The 26,634-nt window shown below is 38.0% G+C and overlaps 1 protein-coding gene across 2 annotated transcripts in view; it reads left to right on the top strand.

Moving 5' to 3' along the window:
- LOC114661336 (serine/threonine-protein phosphatase 6 regulatory subunit 1-like) overlaps positions 1-26,634 on the top strand; it is a 150,134-nt gene that overhangs the window by 105,733 nt on the left and 17,767 nt on the right. The window contains exons 14-20 of one of the 2 annotated variants that reach the window (XM_051933870.1): positions 739-828; positions 1,543-1,640; positions 2,568-2,591; positions 3,127-3,184; positions 8,738-8,880; positions 14,885-15,006; positions 15,807-15,960. In XM_051933870.1, coding sequence (XP_051789830.1) covers positions 739-828; positions 1,543-1,640; positions 2,568-2,591; positions 3,127-3,184; positions 8,738-8,880; positions 14,885-15,006; positions 15,807-15,960 — 689 coding nt within the window. The remainder of the gene's footprint in view (positions 1-738; positions 829-1,542; positions 1,641-2,567; positions 2,592-3,126; positions 3,185-8,737; positions 8,881-14,884; positions 15,007-15,806; positions 15,961-26,634) is intronic. The other variant, XM_051933871.1, reaches the window with a different exon arrangement.

Below are 26,634 nucleotides of genomic sequence, written 5' to 3'. Positions count from 1 at the left end.
TTTTTAACTATGGAAACAGATTGTACAAAGTTTTGGTTATATTCATGATCAGTGAATTCTTTTCAATGTCCGTTAACTCCCAGCATATTTTTAAAAACTTTGTTGTTTAAAATGTTAATTTTCAAAATATACTTTTTTTTTTTTTTTTACCTTGTCACAGAAGTAAGTCCTAAATACCTCAACTTATAACAAGCTATATGTATTTTGAAAGTAAAAGCTTTACAAGAAAAAGAAAAAATATATGATGCTTGAATGGTTTGTATCTATTGATAGCTATTGATGAATTTTTAATATTCCATTGAAAAGATGGTAGAGGAGCCTTTTTTTCTGAATTCCCAGTTAAAAGCAGTCATGTTGTTAGCATTATTTTTAATATTGTGATTTTTTTTGTTTGTTTTTTAAAACTTCAATTTTTTTGTTTAATAATTGTGCCAAAATTTGAAGAGAAATTTCTAACTTAGAGTACTGCCATGCCTACATACTTCAACATTTTTGCATGATTTCCATTAAACCAGCCTGTTTCATTAGCCTTTCCCCTAATGGTACACATGTTTCTTAACCATTTATGATCTTTTTACTTAAAGCATCGTGAAATAATTTTTCTTTTTTCCCTTTGAGCACATTTTCTGGCAATTTTTCTAGTGAAACATAATATGTTCTGGATCTTTCATATAGCATCATTGTTAAGACATAGGGCAGGCCTGTAATGATCTAACGCTGTCTGTCTGTCTGTCTCAGGAAAGCACCCACAATTTGCACTCCTCCAGTGATGATGAAGAAAATGAGTTGAAAGAGTTTAGTTTTCCTCAGGAAGCCGTCCTGCAGCAGGTAACCCCATGCCCCAAAATCACTAACTTTGAACTCTAAAAGTCTCTTGATTTAGCAGGGAGGTTGCTTGCCATAATTTCTTTGCTTTTTTCAGACAGTTCAGAAATATCTTGCGTGGACAAAGGACTTGGTACTTACCCATCTTTTTTCAGAGACAGAAAGAGAGACAGACGCAAGATCTTATAAATTCCAAACAGGCCTTCCCTCCATATAAAATTTATGAAACCAGGCTGGAGGGAATACCAACAGGCTGATGCTTTTAGGGGTACTTTAATGAAGCTGCTAACATTAATATACTTGTCTCAAAAATAAAAATTGCTAAGTTAATTATCACTCATTAAATGAGATGTCGTTTAAGTTAATGCGGGTTTAATCTTACCCCATACCATAGAACTGGACTAGGGAAGGATTTCTGTAGTATTTAAATATGACAATGATAAATGTGTTTTCACAAAATAATAATTTTGGATCACCCAAGCCAGTATTATAAAGCTCAGTTGAAGTTGTGTTATATATTGGTTTTCAGATGTAAGGTTTACTAACATTTCTACCTAGATATTAAATGTACTTTCTTGAACTTTCAAATATTTACTTTGTTTCCCCTTGCAAAAATAGTCTGTTGCTGTCCAGCCTGGCTCTGTCTTTTCATATGTTATTGATGATGGAGCAGATTAAGTGCTCTTTTGAAACATGTTTCTTTCCTTGCTTTCATAGGCCTTTGCAGATTATCAGATGCAGCAGATGACTTCAACTTTTATCGACCATTTTGGGTTCAATGATGAGGAATTTGGGGAACAAGAGGACAGTGTCAAGTGAGAATAAAATCTGTTAAATTTTGTGGAGGCAGAAAAGACACCATTTAACACGCCCAGAATTTGGTCAATATTAGACCACTGTAAAAGGTTTTGAGTGGCTGGAGGCTTTGTTATCCAATCTGAGTAACTAAAACCTAGTCCAATGTATGAATGGTTATACCTTATTCTATCAATTTCTGTTCCTATTTTGAAATTGTTTCAATAGGAGCCCAGTTTTAGAGCTGGCTTTATTTTTGAAATGTGGTCTCCTTACTGGCTTCATATTAGCATTTAAGTGTTCTGAACATATGGTGGACCTCAGTCTTTATGGGTAAACTTGTCTAATTTGAAAGTCCTATCAGACTTCATATCCATCTGATTATAATTTGATGATTTTTTAACATGTCTTCAGTTTCATTTTGTGATCTTATGGTACAGGTTCAAATGTGATGCCTGATTCATTGATTCAATGTTCTCATTTTAATATTAAGGCCATCAAGTATAGGTTCTAGTTTACACAAATGTCCTACTTTGAGGAGATGGCATTCACAACACAATTTCTAGCTTGAAAGTTTTGTCAAATGAGTGTTATTACCCAATGGAATTTAGGTTCTTTTCTTAACTTTGTCCATCAGTTCCAGTTCCCAGTACTTCATCTGCTGACTCATCTAAGTCAGTTTTGTTATAGTGTGTATTTTTTATCTGGACATTTAGATAGATAGATAGATATTAAGGAGCTTTCTGATTTGCTATACATTGTTATGCGTGGATGACATTGTTTCTAGTAATACTTCACTGTGATTATGTTGTGTGTTTTTGTTGCTAACATTTTTTCTCTTTTCTTTTCTTCTCTAACACCTTCATTACTGTTTCCTGCATGGTTTGTTTGTGTTGACTTGTCCTCTTTTGTCCTCTTTTTCTCTATTTTAACACTTTGCTGCTCAGCGCACACCTGCGGCAAGTACAAAGGTAACCACACTCTGCTTTGTCTGTTTTTGTCATCAGTTTTGGTGGCAAATACTATTAACAACCACCCAAACTCAACCTCCCCACTATTAATCTAGAATGCCTCAGGAGATACCATTACAAGTTACTTCAAAAAAACTTTTTTTTTCTATTTTATCAATGGCTAAATAATCAAGTGAACAGAAGTTCTTGCAGTGACAAGTTGCTCTTTATTTTTGAGTAGTTTTTCACCACAATGGCGGTACAGTTGTCCAGTTTTTAGCTAAAGCAGAAGATAGTTGTTGACCCCATGAAAACAGAATAAAAGCTCACTAGTTTCACATCATTCAGGAAGTATTTTTTTTAATTGAGTAAGATTCGTATTTTTTGTGAAATGCAGCATTCATCATGGAGATGACACCACACAAATCTCAGTTTGATCTTTGTTGAAAAAATATGACTGTTTGTCTGTGTCTTTATTGTATAACTGTCTACACTGGATATTTATAATTAATTGATTAACTAACAAATAATTTCATTTTTTTTCCCTTATTCACAGTGCTCCTTTTGACAAGGCGGCAAATATCAATTTCTCTCTCAACATGGAAAATGAAAGTGTAAGAGATATTTTATATATATATATATTTATAGATATACTTTTAGTGCCGGAGAACTGGCTAAAATGTGACTATCGAATGCAAACGCCATTAACAGACATTGGACGTGTCAGTATATGCAGGCTTCAAAAGAAGAAAATGCACATAATGAATAAGACTTTATGACCAGCACCCTCTGAAACTCCACCTCATTAATTCTCCCTCCCGTCCACCTCCTGTCCTTTCCTTTTTTGCTATGTGATTCCTGTACATCTAAACATTTTCCTTTGACAGTAATTCCTGATAGGAGTCGAATGCTTAGGAATAAAAAATAATTTTAAGATACATGATTCATTTTCTCCCTTTGTGGATTTCCAGCTACATATGCTCGCCAACCCCTGGGCGGGAGCTACGCACTAGCCACTTTGTGGCTGTGCCGCTCACGTATGGGAAAGCGGATATACAATTTGAACAGATTGTTATTTTCATGGGAATTTTTACATATGGATAATAGAACTATTTTACATTATAGTGAGTAATTAACCATAGTAAAAAAAATAGTAAAATGTAATAAATTGAAAGAAAATTATGTTTCATGTTGCATTAGAGGTATTTGTTGCATTATACATTTTCATTCTGTTTGGCTTTGAAATTAACACGCAAATACTTTTTAAACGTACACTTTTACTGTAAAACTTAAGTAAAAAACAATATTTGAAATTAACTTTTCGTCAATATCACATTGAGTTTTGATTCCGTGTTTGGACTTAAATTGTAACAACGCAACGTATAACTGCCCGCAAGTGAATATCGTTTCTTTCTCTCTAATAAATAAACCGACCTTTTCGAATGTTTGTCCCAGTGATTTGTTAATTGTCATAGCAAAAGATATTATAACGGGAAACTGTAAACATTTTAATATGAATGGCATATCAAGATCTCCTTTGGTGTCTAATGTTATCCACGGAAGATGTACTTATTACCTTTCTTGTCGCCTGTTAAAATTTTACATGTTAGAATTGTTCGACCAATTTTGAATACAACTTACTTCGTGCTATTGCTTAGCCAATCAATCATACATAAATTACGGAATAACATTATGATACATCCTTCTTTCAACAGTAATTTGGCCGGTGGAAGATTGGATGGTGTTAACAGTTGTAGATATTCTACAGGATATTGTAAGTTGATGTTTTCATCTTCCGCACCATCACCACCAACTGTTTCGGCATAGCCTATTGATATGCATTTAACCAATTTGCCGTGTAACCAATCGACAATTTTCGGTTAATTCGTTTGACTTCGTTTCACGGTGCTAGGTTTGCCGGTGTACTTATTTCTTCTGTTGATATCCCTACGGATTGAAATTCTTCAGTAAGATTTGGACATAATAAGTCTTCTTTTATTGGGAACTTAAAATGAGGAAAACATAAAAATTTATAAGAGAGTGCAGGAACTGTCTGACAAAAGCATTCACATGAATGAGAGATGAGAGGACCGTGGGCGTCGGCCATTAACCAGAAATAGTTGAGAGTAGGGTGGGACTCCCTGTACCAACTTGAAAAAATCTCTTGGCAATAGTCTTGTCTCAAGATTTTCTTTTATAATGTATATGTTGTGACAGATAGGGGGCGCTATCGCTCCCTTGAACCCTCAGACCAGACACCAGATAAAAGTCCAATTATTATTTATTTTATAATAACAATGTGCACCAAGCACCCTCCACTCCACAGTACTCATAAACACAATAATCCAATCAATAATCAATCCTCCACTCCCAGACGCGTTGCCACCCTTCCTCCCAACTCAGCTCACCCGTCTGGGATTTCCCTTTATAGTCCATGACCCGGGAAGTGCTTCTGAGCCCTCAGTCCATATGATTATCCAGCACTTCCAGGTCAGGTAAAAACTCCTCATTTTTCTTCAGCCCGGAAGTACTTTATTTCTTTCGTCCTCGTGACAGGGAAGTACTTCCGGGCTATACGAATAATACATGTTCTTGAGCCTCCCTGCAGCATCCTCCGGTGGCCCCCATGGTATCCAGCAGGGCTGCGAAGGAAAACTTCAAGGTCCATGATGTCCTGCTGGAATTTGGGGACTTCTTCACGCTGCAGGAAGGGCTCCACCTGGCGGCTTGGAGGTATTGGCCGGGATAAGTTGCCGGCCATAGTCAACAATGTGTGTGTGTGTATATATATTTATACAGTGGTGTGAAAAACTATTTGCCCCCTTCCTGATTTCTTATTCTTTTGCATGTTTGTCACACAAAATGTTTCTGATCATCAAACACATTTAACCAGTAGTCAAATATAACACAAGTAAACACAAAATGCAGTTTTTAAATGATGGTTTTTATTATTTAGGGAGAAAAAAAATCCAAACCTACATGGCCCTGTGTGAAAAAGTAATTGCCCCCTTGTTAAAAAATAACCTAACTGTGGTGTATCACACCTGAGTTCAATTTCCGTAGCCACCCCCAGGCCTGATTACTGCCACACCTGTTTCAATCAAGAAATCACTTAAATAGGAGCTGCCTGACACAGAGAAGTAGACCAAAAGCACCTCAAAAGCTAGACATCATGCCAAGATCCAAAGAAATTCAGGAACAAATGAGAACAGAAGTAATTGAGATCTATCAGTCTGGTAAAGGTTATAAAGCCATTTCTAAAGCTTTGGGAGTGCAGCGAACCACAGTGAGAGCCATTATCCACAAATGGCAAAAACATGGAACAGTGGTGAACCTTCCCAGGAGTGGCCGGCCGACCAAAATTACCCCAAGAGCGCAGAGACGACTCATCCGAGAGGTCACAAAAGACCCCAGGACAACGTCTAAAGAACTGCAGGCCTCACTTGCCTCAATTAAGGTCAGTGTTCACGACTCCACCATAAGAAAGAGACTGGGCAAAAACGGCCTGCATGGCAGATTTCCAAGACGCAAACCACTGTTAAGCAAAAAGAACATTAGGGCTCGTCTCAATTTTGCTAAGAAACATCTCAATGATTGCCAAGACTTTTGGGAAAATACCTTGTGGACTGATGAGACAAAAGTTGAACTTTTTAGAAGGCAAATGTCCCGTTACATCTGGCGTAAAAGGAACACAGCATTTCAGAAAAAGAACATCATACCAACAGTAAAATATGGTGGTGGTAGTGTGATGGTCTGGGGTTGTTTTGCTGCTTCAGGACCTGGAAGGCTTGCTGTGATAGATGGAACCATGAATTCTACTGTCTACCAAAAAATCCTGAAGGAGAATGTCCGGCCATCTGTTCGTCAACTCAAGCTGAAGCGATCTTGGGTGCTGCAACAGGACAATGACCCAAAACACACCAGCAAATCCACCTCTGAATGGCTGAAGAAAAACAAAATGAAGACTTTGGAGTGGCCTAGTCAAAGTCCTGACCTGAATCCAATTGAGATGCTATGGCATGACCTTAAAAAGGCGGTTCATGCTAGAAAACCCTCAAATAAAGCTGAATTACAACAATTTTGCAAAGATGAGTGGGCCAAAATTCCTCCAGAGCGCTGTAAAAGACTCATTGCAAGTTATCGCAAACGCTTGATTGCAGTTATTGCTGCTAAGGGTGGCCCAACCAGTTATTAGGTTCAGGGGGCAATTACTTTTTCACACAGGGCCATGTAGGTTTGGATTTTTTTTTCTCCCTAAATAATAAAAACCACCATTTACAAACTGCATTTTGTGTTTACTTGTGTTATATTTGACTAATGGTTAAATGTGTTTGATGATCAGAAACATTTTGTGTGACAAACCTGCAAAAGAATAAGAAATCAGGAAGGGGGCAAATAGTTTTTCACACCACTGTATATATTATATTATATTATATTTTATATATATATATATATATATATATATATATATATATATATATATATTATATTATATATTATATTATATATTATATTATATATATATAATAATATATATTATATATTATATTATATATATATAATAATATATATTATATATTATATTATATATTAATAATAATATATATTATATATTATATTATATATTATATTATATATATATAATAATATATATTATATATTATATTATATATATATAATAATATATATTATATATTATATTATATATATATAATAATATATATTATATATTATATTATATATATATAATAATATATATTATATATTATATTATATATATTATATATTATATTATATATATATAATAATATATATTATATATTATATTATATATATATAATAATATATATTATATTATATATATATATATATATATATATATATATATATATAATATATGGTGAAAAATTAAGTAGTTAACTGCCAGAAGTTTAAACTTAAAGTTTTGGTTAGCAAAAGTTGAAAAAAGCAAATACTCAATTCTTCAAGGAACAACTAATAAATAGGTTACAACCTACAGAAATTCAGCAGCAGTTAGAGTAAATTATGCCATGGAAGTTGAAGCAAATAGTTCATTAGTCCACAGTCAGTATTTCAAGGCCCTATTTTGTCATTTAAGGAATGGCTTTCTTAGTGCCCCTCACACTGTCAAACCTGCAACACAGTCTCCTCTTCACAGTTTAAATTGAGACTTGCTTTTTCTGACCACTGTTAAGCTGTGCTTGAATCTGTGGTGCTGTGAGGTGCCTATCACACAAGCTGGTGACCCTCAGAAACTTGTCTTCTGATTTGGTTGTGACTTAGGAAGAGATCTGGCAGACCAAATCAGAGTTTCTTGCAGTTTCAAATTGCCTTTGGATTGTGTAGGATACTGTACTCACTGACACTTTGGATTTTTTTCTTTATTTTGCAATTTCTCTCAATGAAAGACCTACACTTCTAAGGGTAATAATGCTCTCTCTCATTTCATGTGTTAATTGCCGTTTTCTTGTCTTTATCACTAGAATACTGTCCAAGTAGTACTTCAGAGGGTGTAGTAACACAGTCTTTTCCAACTCCTCTATAAAACAGAGAGAGAGGGTTTTTAAGTAATCAACAGAAGTTGATGATGCCTGTGCAGATTGTTTGCTTCTGCTTGCAAGGCTTAATTTACCTTAATTGCTGCAGAAAATCTGTAGGCTGTAACCTCTTAGTTGATTCCTGAAGAAGGCCCATTTGTAATATCCTGATATTTCAATTTGTTTTCAGGTTTTGCTAGTCTAAATTTTAAATATGAACCTCTGGGAGTTTACCACTTACAGTACCTTTCCACTATTTTAGGTCATTCATTGCATTTCAATTGATTAAATTCGAAGAAAATCTTGAGCTATTATAAAACATTTGACTGCCTGTGTACCCTTAAATTAAAGTCTGCAATGTGCAGCCTAGTTATGTCTGAATTTTTTGATTTGTAATTTTATACTGTGGAGCTGAGGGATAAATCAAGGAAAAATGTGTCTTTGTCCTAAACATTACATTTGCATATGTTTAAGACACATCATCTAGAAATTACATTAAAGTACATTTAAGTATAGTTCTATTACAAAGCAGTTTACAACAGTGTTTTTGGCATGGTGATATATTGTTTTATTTATAGTGAAAAGCCTTTTTTTATTTTCTTTCTTTAGCCAAATTCAAATCTTTTTGACCTGTGCTGCAAAGAACGAATCCAACAGTTTAATGATGAGGAAGGTGACAATTCAGATGAGGAAGATGTCTGGCAAGAGAAGGAGCTTCGGTTCTCCTCTGGGACAGTCCCCAGCAGCTATAGGTGAGTATTGGGAGGCAATCTGGTTTAAGAAGATAAAGCAATACTTTATCAGCCTTAAATCTGTGTTTTAACAGGTTTGTTACTTTCTTTCAAATGATCTTCTTTCACCCTCCATGATCTTTTCTATCCTAAGAAAAGAAGCCCGTAGATTTTTTGACATCTACCACCATTTACATGGTGGTGGTGATGGTAGTAGTGGTAGTATCTGTAGTAGTAGCATTGTCACATGTACACTGAATTTTTTTTACCTTTGAATAACAAATCAACATTCAACTTGTTATCAATTTATTGCACCATGGTGAAGAATATATTAAACTACATAAACTCATTTTATTTAATAGACCATGCAGATCATCTTACCTGTAGTGTAGCATAGTAGGTGCTGTAAGAGGGGGCCCTGCGATTATAAAGCTTCTGAAATGTCTATTTTGCTAGATTTACTTAATCTCGTCCTTCACCTTCTCCATCACATAGAACTTTTTATATACATGTGCCTAGGTGCAATTGATGAGCTAGCTGCTTTGTTAGTATAACTGGTACCTGCTTCTTAAACAGTGCATATTGTTTTTTTGTGAGTGTCTCCACTATGCGCAATTCTGTATACGTAAACTGAAATCTCAGTATGCCGTCTTGCAAATGAGCTTTGCAAGTAATGGAGCTTTTAAAGTATTGTTAAGATAGTTTAAATTGGTGTGGTGTACTTTATTATACAATTTATATGTCCTTTCCTGAGTATTTATTTTATAGATCCAAAATTAAAACTAGTTATGCTCTATACTTGGCAAAAAGTCATTTATAATAAACAATTTGTGTATTTGGCTATATTTCGTGCACAGCAAAAACTTTTCATTCTGGCACACTTATTTCAAAACAAATGTTTGAATAAATAGTTCTATTTCCTACTCTTTCAAAATAAATGTAGTCCTAAGGTAATTGGTAATATACAGTAATTAAGATATTCAGAAACACCAGAACTTGTGGTAAACTTACCACAAATGGTACACAATAAGGAAAAATTTGAAAGATGCAAAAAAAGATCCAAAGGATAAAAGTGAAGAATGGCACTGTCTGATAATGTTTAATAATAATAATAATAATACATTTTATTTATATAGCGCCTTTCCCATGCTGAAGGCACTTCACAGAGTTTAAGATAGAACGGCAGGTTATACAGTATATAGCATTGTACAAACCAGATAAATAAATAAAGAAGATTAACACAGTAAATTCAGAGAAAAAAAGCCTAACAGACAACATAATCTGATGGTGTAGCACACACACATAGGTTACATGAGCATCTTGACATAAAGGTAACCTGAGAGATGGGTAATAAAGTCAAGTAGAGCTAAAAGCCTTCCTGAACAAATGAGTTTTGAGTTGTTTTTTAAAAGAATTCATGGAGTCAGCTGAACTGATTAATTTTGGTAGGTCATTCCAGAGTGTGGGCGCTATATAGCTGAAGACCCTGTCACCCATGCAGTGTAGATTAGTGTGGGGCACAACAAGATTGCCAGAATCAGAGGACCTTAGTGGGCGGACAGGCACATAATGATGGATGCGGGATGTGGTAAAAGCATGGGCAAGTTTCTCAGCATTACAAAAGGAGAGGAAGGAGCGAACACGGGATATGTTATGGAGGTGAAAGTAAGAAAGTTTCTTAATGTGGTTTATGTGGGCGGAATAAGAAAGGGAGGAATCAAAAATGACACGAAGATTCTTTGCAGTAGAGGCAGGTCTGATGAGATCACCACCAAGATGGACTGGGAAGGATCTCATTTTATTAAGTTACTCTTTAGACCCAATTTGCAGGAGGTCAGTTTTGTTGCAATTTAATTTTAAAGAGTTCTGCTCCATCCAGGTATCAATTTCACTGAGGCAGGTTGTGAGCTAAGAAAGCTCTGATGAAGTTCCACTTTTTACATTGAAATAAAGTTGAGTATCGTCTGCATAAAAATGATAACCCAGTCCATAGCTACGAATAATATGGCCAAGGGGAAGCATTTAAATACAGAAGAGAAGATGGCCGAGGACAGAGTCTTGAGGAACTCCTTGTGTGACTGGCGCTGAGCTGGATCTGCTGTTGCCAAGACTAACAAATTCTTGACTATCAGTCAGTAGGACTTGAACCACTGGAGGGCAGTGCCAGAGATACCCAGCATGTTCTCCATTCTGGACAGTAGAATGTCATGTCTCACGGTGTCAAATGCTGCACTGAGGTCTAATAGAATTAATATGCTGGTTTGTCCAGAGTCTGCTGCCATAAGCAAATCATTGGTTACCCATAGCAGAGCAGTTTCACAGTTGTGCTGCGCCCTGAAACCAGACTGAAAGGGTTCCATCAAATTATTAGAGGTTAAGTAATTGGTGAGTTGGGAGGCTACAACATTTTTGAACTTTTGACAGAAAAGGATAGTGGGAAATAGGCCAAAAGTTGTTAAGATTGTCAGCATCAAGACCAGACTTTTTTAACATTGGGGTTACGGAAGCAATTTTAAACATGATCGGCACAGAGCCAGTGTCAAGAGATGAGTTTATTATTGTTGTAACAGTCGGGATTATGGCATGAAAGCAGGATTTAAGTAGTGTGCTGGGGATAGGGTCCAGTACACAAGTAGTTGGTCACATCTTACAAAGCAGGTTATTAGCAAACGCTAATATGCCAGATTTAAAATTAAATTTGAAACACCATGTTGCATCTGTTGAGCATTTCATTGGTTTGTGGTAAATCACATTAGCGGTCCATGGCGGTGAGACATTTTTAAAAACCACGAGGAAGCACAGACTCTGCGAGTATGTGTAAGTGAAAAGTCATTCAGCAATTGAACTCTCGATTTGGGGAATTTGCTAATTTCATGTAACGTGCATAAGAGTGGTTCAAACAGCTGCCCCTCATCGAGGCTCTAACGGTCATTTGGCACAAATGCATTCAATGGGAGAAAGGAGGGGTCAGTAAGCGATACTGCAAGTAAGCGAGAGAGAAAGGAGATTGCAAAGAAGTGAAAGGAGAGTGAGATCAAAAGAAGGAATGGAGGTAAGAATCAAGTGAAAGACAGAGAGATTGAAAGTGAATGTCAGGATCGAGGCATCTGGAGGTAAGGTCACTCATGATGAACATCAGATAGTATCACCGACTGATTCTAGTATTGGTTCCATGAACGCTGATAGATAGCGGTGGAATAAGGAAACAATACTCGCAGGGTCCCCATGGTATCCAGTAGGGGGGGGGGGGGGGGGATTTGAGCTGAAAATGGTTGAATGTATTGCTGTCATCTGTCTGTCAGCTGATGGGTGAGCAGAGAAGACAAGTTCAAGGAAGAATGCACTGGGGCTGGAGTTTTGGAAAAGAGTTGATCCTGACTGTGTTTTAATTCTTGATTTCAACATGTTTAAAGGATTATTTATTTAAGGATTTTAACCTCCACAACACAATTTTATTTGATTACTTATTTTTTTGAAAAAGACAGCAATGAACTTTAATTTAGACACTGAAGACTGTTAACATTTGAACAATTCAGTGTTTCCACCAACCTTTGTTGTTTGTGTGTCCTCATTGCACTAGTCAATCCTCGGCATGACTGTCAGTGTCCCGGGTTGCAGAAAGTGACAAGGCAGTGAAAAACCCAGGGCAATACATATGTCAATGATTTTGTTTTGACTTTGCTCTAAATACAAAAGTCACATGGCTTATAATTACATTTAAAACCTTAGTATAGTTGCATTTTACAAATTATTATATAACCTGTGTAAATTTCAGTTTACTAAAAATAATAGTGTTATTTTATTCAGCTATGCAACAAGGTAAAATCTCATTGGTGCCTATCAATTGTAGCATGTGCACATGGTGTGTACTCTGAATATAACCTTCATCATCTCTCAGTGCCTCATAATATTAACATGACCGTTTTCTTTGTTGCTTTTGCAACACAAACCATTTTAGAATGTGTTATTTACAAATTACTGGTGGCTTCTTGTGTTAAGTAATGAAGAGGAAACAGTAATATTTGACTGAAACTATTAGTGTTATTCTTTTGTATAAATTAAAAACAAATAATTGGGGTTAATTATCTGACATGTATAATTCTATTTATGGTATACTCCTGCATAAGTCTACAGTTATGTATTTTAAAAAGTTTTTGTTATGTTTTTAAAATCAGTATGTTTGATTATGCACCATTTTTTCAGACAACTCATTTGTATTTTACTGTTATTGTAAAACAGGCTTTGCTAACTATGGCACAGGTCATTATATTTACATATATATATGTAAATATATATGTATATAATATAATATATAAAGTACATCTGGAAAGTATTCACAGCGCATCACTTTTTCCACATTTTGTTATGTTACAACCTTATTCCAAAATGGATTAAATTCATTTTTTTCCTCAGAATTCTACACACAACACCCCATAATGACAATGTGAAAAAAGTTTACTTGAGATTTTTGCAGATTTATTAAAAATAACAAAATTGAGAAAGCACATGTACATAAGTATTCACAGCCTTTGCCATGAAGCTCAAAATTGAGCTCAGGTGCATCCTGTTTCCCCTGATCATCCTTGAGATGTTTGTGCAGCTTAATTGGAGTCCACCTGTGGTACATTCAGTTGATTGGACATGATTTGGAAAGGCACACACCGGTCTATATAAGGTCCCACAGTTGACAGTTCATGTCAGAGCACAAACCAAGCATGAAGTCAAAGGAATTGTCTGTAGACCTCCGAGACAGGATTGTCTCAAGGCACAAATCTGGGGAAGGTTACAGAAAAATTTCTGCTGCTTTGAAGGTCCCAATGAGCACAGTGGCCTCCATCATCCGTAAGTGGAAGAAGTTCGAAACCACCAGGACTCTTCCTAGAGCTGGCCGGCCATCTAAACTGAGCGATCGGGGGAGAAGGGCCTTAGTCAGGGAGGTGACCAAGAACCCGATGGTCACTCTGTCAGAGCTTCAGAGGTCCTCTGTGGAGAGAGGAGAACCTTCCAGAAGGACAACCATCTCTGCAGCAATCTACCAATCAGGCCTGTATGGTAGAGTGGCCAGACGGAAGCCACTCCTTAGTAAAAGGCACATGGCAGCCCACCTGGAGTTTGCCAAAAGGCACCTGAAGGACTCTCAGACCATGAGAAAGAAAATTCTCTGGTCTGATGAGACAAAGATTGACCTCTTTGGTGTGAATGCCAGGCGTCATGTTTGGAGGAAACCAGGCACCACTCATCACCAGGCCAATACCATCCCTACAGTGAAGCATGGTGGTGGCAGCATCATGCTGTGGGGATGTTTTTCAGCGGCAGGAACTGGTAGACTAGTCAGGATAAAGGGAAAGATGACTGCAGCACTGTACAGAGACATCCTGGATGAAAACCTGCTTCAGAGCGCTCTTGATCTCAGACTGGGGCGACGGTTCATCTTTCAGGACAACGACCCTAAGCACACAGCCAAGATATCAAAGGAGTGGCTTCAGGACAACTCTGTGAATGTCCTTGAGTGGCCCAGCCAGAGCCCAGACTTGAATCCGATTGAACATCTCTGGAGAGATCTTAAAATGGCTGTGCACCGACGCTTCCCATCCCACCTGATGGAGCTTGAGAGGTGCTGCAAAGAGGAATAGGCGAAACTGGCCAAGGATAGGTGTGCCAAGCTTGTGGCATCATATTCAAAAAGACCTGAGGCTGTAATTGCTGCCAAAGGTGCATCGACAAAGTATTGAGCAAAGGCTGTGAATACTTATGTAAATGTGATTTCTCAGTTTTTTTATTTTTAATAAATTTGCAAAAACCTCAAGTAAACTTTTTTCACATTGTCATTATGGGGTGTTGTGTGTAGAATTCTGAGGAAAAAAATGAATTTAATCCATTTTGGAATAAGGCTGTCACATAACAAAATGTGGTACAGTAAAAGTGATGCGCTGTGATTACTTTCCGGATACACTGTATGTATGTATGTATGTATATATGTATGTATGTATGTATATATTTAGATTTTTTTTTTCTTTCCATGCAGAAACTCTGAGAGTACAGGTAGCCGGGATTCAGATGAAGAAGATGGTGAGGAAGAGGTAGAAAATGAGAAAGTACCCCAACAGTTGAACACAGAAGAAAGCGATGTGGAAAACACCAAAGAAGGTAAAGTTTTCTCTGTTAGTGTCCTTTTGTATTTAAATGCATTTTATCTACAGTCCATAACATTCAGAACTGCGATCATGCACAGCGTGTCCTAGTCTGTCATATTTTTTATTTTGTAGAAATATTTATATTTTATTTTCTAAAATGTAAAGGAATTGTAATTTTGAAGAATAATTGTTTTAGATTTGTTACAGATTACAATAAACATTGAGTTTCCTCACTCTACTTATATAAATATAATATGTAGATATTTACGTTGTACTTTGAAATTGGCTTACATTTGTGAACACCAGAAAGAATAGTTAGGGAAGATTATTTCAAATGGTACTCTATTTTGAATTTGTCCTTGGCATTTGGTACATTTTTTTTTTATATTATGAGTCATATTAACAATATATTATGAAGAATAATAGAAATAAGTTTAATATTTGGAGAAAAGCAATAGTCATTTAAGATTCCATTCTCCAACCAGCATAATTGAAAAGGTCATAGAAGCCCAGAGTCTACACAAGAATGAACCAACCCTTTACAGACCCCTATACAAGATTCACCAACACTCCTGTACGGTCAGCTTAGATTTGAAAAATTAACCTAACATACATGTCATTTGGGATGTGGGGAAAATCCCAATTAGACATGGCAAGGATACGTAGATTGCACAAAGTGTTTGCCTGAATACTGGATTTGGACCCAGGATTCTGGTTTTATAAGGCAGCAGAACTTACTACTGTGCCCTTGTGCTATGTAATTATCTGAAACAGGTATTTATATAATTAGGTCATTATTTCTTTTTTTCTTAGAAACTGGATGGGTTGCAGATTTTTCCTCATTATCTGTGGCTCCCAATCAGACAGCAGTAGACTTGGGATCAAGTGTGTGGGAAGGCTCTGCTCAGCCAGGAACGGGAGATAGTGAAGGTTGGGCTGTCTTTTCAAGCAACTCACCAAAAAATAGGTATGTCTATCTACATTATAATAATAACATTTTTTAAGCTAATAATTAGATATTTTAACTTGGCAGAAATTGTGTTTATAGTACATTTATATTATTATATTATATTTTCTGCTTCTGATGTCCTAACACTGTTATTTACCTAAGGCATTTGTCACACTACATGACTTTCAGTGATTTTACATGAATCAAAGACATTAGCATACACCTATGAGAAGGTAGGGATGTATTTATTGTACATGACATGTTCATCACAAGAATGAATAAAGACACCATGACTTATTACTACAGTGCATTATTTAAATAGCTTACTATATGTAGGCTTTTCAGGGTTTTGATTTCACTAAAATAAGTGTAACAAGCAAAACTTCCCAATCTTGCTTACCTACAAAGAATGAATGTCTTTTGAATATGGATTTAGCTCAGTTACTATTTGAGCATTATTGTAGTTTCAGTTTTAATCTTTATTCATAGTAACAATGTTTTCTGTTAATATATTTTTATGCAATCATTTTTAATTGTTAATTTTTACAAAAATATTTGTGTAGTTTAATTTTTCTAATGTAATTGGTCATGTGACCAAAACTGGAACAATTTCCCAGGGATCCCCCTACCTCCTTTGAGTTGCACCCGCTGTTCTATCTGATAACAGTGAGAAACACTGTTGGGTCTATTTTCTTTCTGCTTAAGAGGCTGCTCCTGTAGCTAAAGAATTTTTTTCTGTAATAATCTATATTAGGGTGGTCACAATACCAGAATTTCTGACTTCCTTGAGATGCCATAATCTTTCCACAGTTGAAAAATATATATTTTTTTCCATATGCATCAGGGGCCAATTCTGCTTGCCAGTAGCTACTTCGCAAGTCCAATCTGGAAAACCAGTTAGACCCTGCATCTAGATCGAGGGCCTCATCCATCTGCAGGAGTGGGTATTAGTCCTTCATGATCACCTGGTTCAGCTTCTGGTAATCGACACAGAAGCGTCAGTCTCCGGTCTTCTTTCTCACAAGCACTACTGATGAGCACCAGGGAGATTTTGTGAGCTCAGTCATATCCACCTTGGCCATTTCTTTAATAAGACCGGCTACCTCCTGTTAACATGCTATTGGAAGGCACAGTGGTTGTTGCTTGATGGGCCATGCGTTGACAATGTAGATGTTATGCTGAACCAGATCAGTTTACCTGATGTCAGCTGGGGAGGTAGCAAACTGGCACTCATACTCCTACAGTATGTCCCGCAGCAGCTGTTGCTGGTCTAGGCTTATGTCATGTTGACTAGTTTGCCACATGTTGTTCATGGCAAAGCTCCAGCCTACAGCACCACCCACCAGATCCAGGGTGGCTTCATTTTACTTACTTCTAGACAAAGAGAAGAGCTGCCTGGTATCATCAGTGTTCTCTGAGTAAAATCCAGTCAAGCCTTGGTACGGCACAAAAAAAAGTCCATGCCTAAGGTACAAGGGTCCTGAATGTTGGACACCCAAGCCATATGAGACCACTCCTGTCCTCCAACTTGCAGGTTGGCTGTTGTGTGCCTACTCATAAAGGCATACTTACCTGTATCGTTGTCAAGCTGGGCATTTGCTTCTCAGACTGGGCAGTCGGAAGGAAGGGTATCGGGGTTTACTATGCACACAGAGGCTCCAGTGTCTACTAATGCTGTTATAGTCTGGCCCTGGAGCATGACTACAAGCTGGCATTGCCATCCCTACCCTATTTTCCGGAAAGTAATAATGTCCTTACCTCTTATCTCGGGAGCTGCTGTGGGGCCCGGAGCAGCTCCTCCTCCTCTGAACCTGTTTTGTCTCGTCAGTCCCCTTCTACAGTTAGCAGCAAGACCCTACAGAGGGGGCAAAACCAGTGTATGTGACCTGGGTGGCCACATCTCCAGCAACTACAATATCTCTAGTGTCTCCTTCAACATTGCATACACTTGAGCTGAATGGCGGGTGTTGTCTGATTAGCTATAGGGCAGTTATCAACCTGTTCTTGCACCAGAGTGTCATGACTAGCCAGTTCATACTCCCAAGCTTCCTCTAATGGTTCTTCTAATGTGCTCGGCTGGTTAAGGTGAACATTGTGCCAACCCCTCTTAGAAATGTGTTGTGTGCCAATTTAGGCCGGGCAGTTCACAAAAAGTGCCAATAGGCCAGACTCACCAGTCCTTGGATCTCTGCCGCAGAAGTACCAAGACACTCTTTTACCAGCTTGGTCCAGTAGTACAGCTGTTGTTGTAGCCCCAGAGTTGATTTGGTTCATCTGAAGTGGTGCTCAATCGTATGGAGAAGCCACAACAATTCCATAAGGTCCTCCCATAGCCCATCTTCTAGAACAGGGGTAGGCAATGTCGGTCCTGGTGAGCCGCAGTGGCTACAGGTTTTCATTCCAACCCAATTGCTTAATTAGAAACCAATCATTGCCAATCTCAGACCTTATTTAATTTTATGGCTTGTTAGTCTGTGCAATGTAAGGCTCTTATATCGTAGATTTTTTTCCTTTCCAAGGATATCATCCAAATGATTTGAAGCCTAAAACAGATCATTTTCAGTCTGTCACATTTTTCTATTAAGTGTTTTATTAAATCAAACAGTGTATGATGAACACACACAGATGTAATTGGGGAAAAATCTAGCTGGAGAACTGCTGGCTGCTTTGTCTTTTACATCTTATTGCTAATAAGGAGCAATTAAAACACTGAATGCAGCAGTTTAAGATTGAAATAAGCAATTAAGGTTGGAGAACCTTAACAAGCGAGACCACTAAAATGAAGCATCAAAATGTCACTTAAGCAATATGTGCTTCATCAGCAATAATTGAGTTCTCGTTAAGGAACTGGGTTGGAACAAAAACCTGCACATACTGCGGCTCTCCAGGACCGACATTGCCCACCCCTGTTCTAGAACGTTTAGTGCATCTCTTTCTAAGGCTGCCACCAATTGTATCACTTGCTTCCTTGGGGACCAATCATTCCCATCAGTTATAACTTTCAGTCATGCCCAGTAAGTCTCTCATGGTCCAGTTCATTCAAAGCGACCAGGTTTTAACTTGGGTAGTGCTACTGGTCTGACAATCTCTACACTCGGCACAACATAATGTAGTCTGCTGGCCTCAGCTGAGTCACCACCTGAAAGTCAATTATGTCAGGTGATGGTTCTGGCAAACCTTCTTCATCCATTCTCAAACCTAGGTCGCTCAGTCAGTAGGTCCCACTTCTGACACCAGTGTACCAACCTTACTGTAACAGGTTTGAAAAGGAAGAACAGTTGTAGAACAGTTTAATTGTAGCAGTCTACGGAGAATACACAAATGTATTCTTCCAGCTGAGCGAACGCTGGCGTGACTGGTCACCGCTGCTCGCCGGTAACTTTTTATCTTTTTTTTTTTTTTTTTACTTTTTTTTACAATTAGCTTACAATCTAATGGACTAAGCAACTGTTTTCATTTCATTTTGGGCAGATTTATTCGTTGAGTTTTATTTTTCAATCATTTAAAGCTAGACTGATTTCTAGCTTGACTGGAGATTTGGCTGTGTATGGACTATTTTTCAGCCTATCCCCACTTTGAAACCTACCCGGCTTTGTTCTCTGGATATCTGAATTGTCTGCATCTTCACTTAACATGTGGACCAGTAAGATATTTATTTGGTTTGTGTTTGTTTGGGTCCCTCCTGTCGCTCGCTATCCTACCTGCGACAGGCCTGCTTCAGTACTCCCCTGCCGTGCTCCTCTGACTGCGCTTCCACCTGTCCAAGCCTACGCTGACTGGGCTGTATCTCCACCCAGACATCGTATTCCTCCCCCGTCGGAGATACATCCACCGCAGGTCCCACCGGAGTATCCAAGCTGACAGTTCGAAAATAATAAACTCCTTCTGGTCCAGTTCTCAATGTCCTCCACGTAATTTAGACAGAGTCGCTGACCACAGTGTGTTAGCCAGCCTAGCCCGGTCGGCTAACACCGTTGCTAAACGTGATCGGTCTGTAGAACATCTGCTCACTTACAAGCAAGGGGCCTCTCATCCACGATCTCCTCACTGATTGTAAGTTTGACTTTTTCTGTCTAACCGAGACGTGGCAACAACCTCATGACTTTTCCCAACTTAACGAATCCAGTCCCCCAGGGTTTGTTTACATCTCTCAACCCTGTGGCTGTGGCCGGGGAGGAGGTTTTGCATTAATGTATCATGAGAAGTGGAAAGTCCTGCCGTTGTCTGTTCCTGCCTTCAGTTCATTTGAATCTCTTGTGTGTCAATTGACTGAACCTATTCCTACTATTATTGAAACTGTTTACCGGCCCCCTAAATCAAATAATGACTTTCTGAATGACTTTGCTGTTTTTCTTACACACTTATCTACTGTTTCATCAAACATAATACTTCTGGGGGGATTTCAATATACATATGGATAATATCAATGGCCCTATTACTAGAGACTTTACATCCTGCCTTGAGAGTTTTGGATTCCAGCAGCATACTGATGTTCCCACTCATTCCAAAGGACATATCTTGGACTTGATTTGCTGTCCTGGAGTTACCCTGCTTGATTGTACTGCAGATGAACTCCCCATAACTGATCATTTTCTTATTTCATTCAGTGTTAAATTTGCACTTTCCAATACTAAGCTTTCCCGTCTCATGTCTTTCCGTAATATTAAGAATATTAACTTAGACTCTCTTTCCTCTAGTATTGATTCCCTTATGGACATTCATAATTTATCCACTCCTGAAGAACTGGTCTCACATTCGAACACTGGACGTAATGGTATTCTTAACTCTGTCACTCCATTAAAAACTAGATCTGTTTCTTTCTCCTTTTCTGCTCCCTGGTTCACACCTGAACTTTGGTTTTTGAAAGGGAAAGGATAGCAACTTGAATGGTTGTATAAAAAAACTGAAGATGTACAAAAACCATATACTTTATTACAAGGACTGTACTACCCAAACTAAATCTAACTATTATACTCACATTATATCTTCCAATGAAGGCAACTCCAAGTCATTGTTTTCACTGCTTAATAATATCACACAACCCCCGGATTCTTTACCTTCTTACCTTTACTCAACTGAATTTTGCAATTCCCTTATGTCCTTTTTTTAATGCTAAAAATCCAGAAGATTCATCAGTCTCTCGGTACGGATTTCTCTAGTACTTCATTTGAATTTCACCCACCAACTCGCTCACTTTCCTCTTTTCAGCTTCCTACTTTCTCAGAAATCTCAGATCTGGTCTGTAAGTCTAAGCCATCCACCTGTCAACTGCACCTCCTCCCTACAGTTCTGGTCAAAGCCTGCCTCCCCTCTCTGGTCCCTCTTATTTCTGCTATAATCCACTCTTCTCTCACTATTGGTACTGTTCCTTCATCTTTTTAAAACTGCTGCAATAACCCCAATACTGAAAAAACCTGGTGCAGATCTGACTAATTTCAGTAATTTTCGTCCTATTTCTAATCTACCCTTCATTTCCAAAATTCTTGAAAAAATAGTGGCTATTCAACTTCATTCTCATTTATCTCAAAACTAGGGGGCTCCGCCCCCTGCTCGCTTCGCTCGCCAACCCCTGGTGTTGGGAATGACAAAGAGCGTGATATATGAATGAGATATAGAATAGTGTGACGGTGTAGATGATGCAAATAGAAAGCAAACAATAAAGTGTGTGGCACAGTGTAAAGGTTTATTGGAAAATTTCTTTGTACACGCCGTTTAAGTGTAAAAGGTAATTCCAGGTCAGAACTTGTAAGGTCAATGAAGATGGTTATTGTTGTGATCAGAGTCAAGTTTGTCAGAGCTTAGAAAGAGTTGTGTCTCTCCAGGAAGTAATGGAATGACTTGGGTATTTATGTTTTCCACATTAATATTTTTTGGACATAATATAGTGCGTTGTGTTAAAAGGGGCATTTGGTCTAATGAGATTGCTGTTCCAAATCTGTCTGTAACTAAGTCGTCGCAGATAAAGGCTTGAGGAATTGTAATAATATGTGGGTGAAGTCCATCTGTATTGGTGAGTGTACCCTCTCTCAGTTGTAATAAGCAATTGTTATGATCTGGTTCTGGACATCGTATCTTTTTTTACTAACTGTATCTTTTGAAAGCAATGCCAATTGTCTGCGTATTTTAAGGTGCACTGAACAATAGCTGAGCGCATGGCATCTGGAAGAATAGCTAATCACTGTCTAAAATCTCCTCCTAATAAAAGTACCTTTCCTCCAAAGCGAATATTATTATTCATAAACGTTTGTAGAAGTTTATGAATGGTGTTGAGTAAGTGACTTCATGCCATTGTACATTCATCAATAATTAACATTTTTTCAAGACGGATGTCACGTGCAGTGCCACCGTTAATGTTCATAGTGGATACCGATTTGTAGGATCTAATGCAGTTAATAAAGATTTCACTTTCAGGTACATCGTTAGTTAGAAGCTTCTGTAGATATTCAGGATATGAATGTAAAGGAGGCAGTCTAATTTGACCCTTTTGACAACAACGTGTAAATGTATTACTTGTATTGCCAGTTGTTTCTTCAGGGAAGTGAACTGAATGACAATGATTGCAAATGACATTCATTAATCCGAATGAATTTTCCTGGTGTATGTTTTGCTTGTGCCGTTTGAGAGGCGCGTTGCTGCATGTGTAGTATTTGGGACGTGTTGTTTTTGAGCTGTAATCGATTTGCCTGTGCTGTGTGAGAAGCCCGTTGTAGCCTTCCTTGCCGTTAACGTATGTCTGAGACGGGAGGTGTTTTGTTTTGAATCCGTGCCTGTTGCGATGCAGCACTTTGATTGATAGATTGCGTCATGTGGATCTAGGATGTAGATTTGTGCATATTTGCGTTGTTGATTTGTTTCAGGGTGCACTGTTCCAATGCGATGCAGTATTTGTGCACATATGGGAAAGCAGTATGGGCCATTGCCTTTTGTTGGCCTGATATTTACTCCGGTAGATGCAAAAGCAAATGAACTATTGTAGGATCTAATGCAGTTCATAAAGTTTTTACTTTTAGGTACATCGTTAGTTAGAAGCTTTAGTTGAGCTTTGCGTTTTTGGAGCCGAGACATTTTTTCTTTTAGAAATATGGATAAGTAATAAGGAGTATTGCACTCACTGTTAATATGGAGCCTTTTCTGCGGTTGAACGGTTAATAGTGCCTTATTGTAATGAGATCCACCTATGCTGCATAGTGTGAATTGTGTTTGGTACCGTTATCCGAGCGGTATCGTTTTTTACCTGTGATCGTGAATTCATGACTTGTTTGTTCTTGAGCGTGAGAAATATGGATAAGTAATAAGGAGGATCGCACTCACTTGGAGCCTTTTCTGCGGTTGAACGGTTAATAGTGCCTCATTGTAATGAGATCTACCTATGCTGCATATTGTGAACGTGTTGAGATGACGTATGTTTAATACGGACGGTTCATTTAGAAATGGGGCTTTGTGTGTCATTTGTTATTTATGTTACTGTGGTCGTATTAATAAGGAGTATTGCACTCACTGTTAATATAAGCTCTGTGCATTGTTTGTTTTCAGGAAGGTTCATTCGTTGATAGATTGCCTCATCTGGATCTAGGATGTAGATTTGTGCATATTTGCGTTGTTGATTTGTTTCAGGGTGCACTGTTCCAATGCGATGCAATATTTGTCCACATATGCGAAAGCAGTATGGGCCATTGCCTTTTGGTGGCCTGATATGTACTCCGGTAGATGCAAAAGCAAATGAACTATTGTAGGATCTAATGCAGTTCATAAAGTTTTTACTTTCAGGCACATCGTTAGTTAGAAGCTTCTGTAGATATTCAGGATATGAATGTAAAGGAGTCAGTCTAATCTGCCCCTTTTGACAACAACGTGTAAATTCATTATTTGTATTGCCAGTTGTTTCTTCTGGGAAGTTAAGTGAATGACAATGATTGCAAATGACATTCATTAATCCCAATGAATTTTCCTCAATAGTGGATTCATTATTGAAGGCGTTTTCAGCCATTTTGCGTAAGCGTTTAACATGTGTCTGGCGTTGATGTCCGCGACGTGCATGTTTTGCTTTTGGCGTTTGAGTGCCGCGTTGTTGCATGTCCAGTATTTGGGACGCGCTATTTTTTTCTTTTAATTTATTCGCCTCCGCTTTGCGCAAAGTCCGTTTCAGTCTACGTCGTGCATTGTTTGTATCGAGCCTTGTCCGTTTTTGTATGTCGGTCATTTGAGCTTTCTGCTTTTGGAGTCTTGCTTTCTTTTTTTCTGGCAGTTCATTTGCGCGTTGTAGACGTCTGCGTTCCTTTTTTTTTTCTCTTCGCTCCCTTTTTTGTATGTCTGAGACGCGAGCTCTTTCGTTTTGAAATCGTGCATGTTTCGATGCAGCACTTTGAGACGCGCGCTGTATGCGTCTAAGTTCATTGTGTCTGTCCATTTGGGCACGTCTCTGTAACGGTGTTACTTGTGCTTTGCGTTTTTTGATCCGAGACATTTTTTCTCCCTGAGTTTCAGAAGCGCGTTTTATGCTCCGCCGTCTATTTTGTTGTTTCTTTCGTGTTCGTGTGTTTGTTCCTGTTATCCTTTCCTTTTCGTTTTGTACCCGTGACCGTGTATTCATGACTTGTTTCTTTCTCAGCATGCGAAATATGGATAAGTAATAAGGAGGATCGCACTCACTGTTAATATGTTTCCTTTTCTGCAGTTGAACGGTTAATAGTGCTTTATTGTAAGGAGATCCACCTATGCTGACACCTATGCTGCCTAGTGTGCTTGTTGAATCCCCCTCTTGGTGTGTGTCCCGTCCGGTGCCTGTGGGGGGGGGGGGGGGCAAGCCTCTTTTTTTTTTTTTTTTTTTTTGGGTCTAGTTTTGTGCTTTGCCTGCGTTTGACTACTTTTTTATGTGCCTTTTCCTTTTTTCGGTGCTCGCTGCGCCTCATTTCTTTGACTCCTTTTTTCTCTTTTTTCTGTGCTCACTCCTTTTTTCTGTGGTCCTCATTTATTGATTGCATAACAGAAATCAAATCCTGGTTTTCTTCAAATTTTCTTAAATAGTGACAAAACTGAGGTTCTCCTCATTGGTACAAGATCAACATTATCCAAAACTGATCATTTTTCATTTGTTCCTCTGTCTCCCCTTCCCCACAGGTTAAGAGTCTGGGTGTCATCCTTGACAGTACTTTATCCTTTCAGTCCCACATCAATAACATCTCCCAGTCTGCATATTTCCACTTGCGTAACATTAATCGTATTCGCCCCTCCTTCACTCCCCACACCACTGCTATCCTTGTTCGTAGCCATGTCACTTCTCGTCTGGATTATTGCAATTCCCTTTACTTTGGTCTTTCTCGCAAATCTCTTTATAAGCTTCGACTGGTTCAGAATTCAGCTGCCCACATCATTACTAGAACCCCCTCTATTCACCATATCACTCCCGTTTTGCAGCAGCTTCATTGGCTTCCAGTTAAGTTCTGCGTTCAATTCAAAATTCTTCTGTTAACTTTTAAGGCTATCCACAACCTTGCCCTTCCATATCTGTCTGACCTCCTCCATTTTTCCATTCCCTCCAGTACCCGTAGATCCTCTTCCTCCATCCACTTGACTGCCCCCTTCGTCCGTCTTACCACTATGGGGAGCAGAGCATTCAGTTGCTCTGCTCCCCAGCTCTGGAACTCACTACCGTCTGAGCTTAGAAATATTGAATCATTTTCACTTTTCAAATCCAAACTTAAAACTCATTTGTTTAACACTGCCTTTTCTCGTTGACTCCAATTGCTCTGTCTGATTTTAATTTTTGTATTTTAGTTTTGTTTATAATCTGTGTTTTATCTATTGTTCGGTGTCCTTGAGTATTTAGAAAGGCGCCTACAAATAAATAAAATGTATTATTAAACAGAAACAAAGGAAATTGAACTAGACCTATTTACAGTTATCTATAAACCTCTTATTGTTAAATGTATTATTAAACAGAAACAAAGGAAATTGAACTAGACCTATTTACAGTTATCTATAAACCTCTTATTGTTTTGGCCCAGAGAGATGTAGTAAAAGAAAACTCCAGTTCCTTAAACTGAATGCCTTCCCTCCCCATGCTCATATCTCATCTTTATTTCCTACACCTTCTCATTGTCCACTAAACTGTCCAGAAATCCCGTCTCCATTTGCAAGTCCTCAATTCAGGGTCCCATTCCTTTTCTCGTCAATATTACCAACAACAGTCTTCCGCACTGCTCTCTGCTCTGCCAGCTAGACTCAACAGTCCTTTAGCCTCCAGGCTTCATTTTTAAAGCCCCATTTTCACCAGCCATTTCTCCAGTATCCAAATAGTAAACTTCTTCATTATTCATGTTCAAATGCTAATTTTTTTTATTAAAAAATGCTAATTGTTTTATGATAGCTGAAGCCCATTATTCTATTTTATCAAGCAAGTAAGTTGTCATTTCTTGGGTTGCAAGATATTAGCATTTCTAAAGATCTGTTCTATGTTCAAAAATATCAAAAACAAAACCGATTTCTATAGAAATGCAACAGCTTCCTCTTCCTGTTACTAGTCCAGCAGTGCCCTCTTAGACATTCAGATGCTTGGATTTGTTTGTGTACCCAATTCTTTTGTTGTTTAACCTTGGCATTTGTATTATTGTATCTTTTTTCCTTTGGATTGCTGTTTAATTTTCATTCTTAAAGTTGTCCTTTAGTTTTACAACCTGAAGAATGATCCATTAA

Source organism: Erpetoichthys calabaricus, chromosome 11 (genome assembly GCF_900747795.2).
Source record: "Erpetoichthys calabaricus chromosome 11, fErpCal1.3, whole genome shotgun sequence".
Taxonomy (NCBI): domain Eukaryota; kingdom Metazoa; phylum Chordata; class Cladistia; order Polypteriformes; family Polypteridae; genus Erpetoichthys; species Erpetoichthys calabaricus.
Note: the sequence above shows the minus strand (reverse complement) of the source record. Positions and strands in the feature narration are given on the sequence as shown.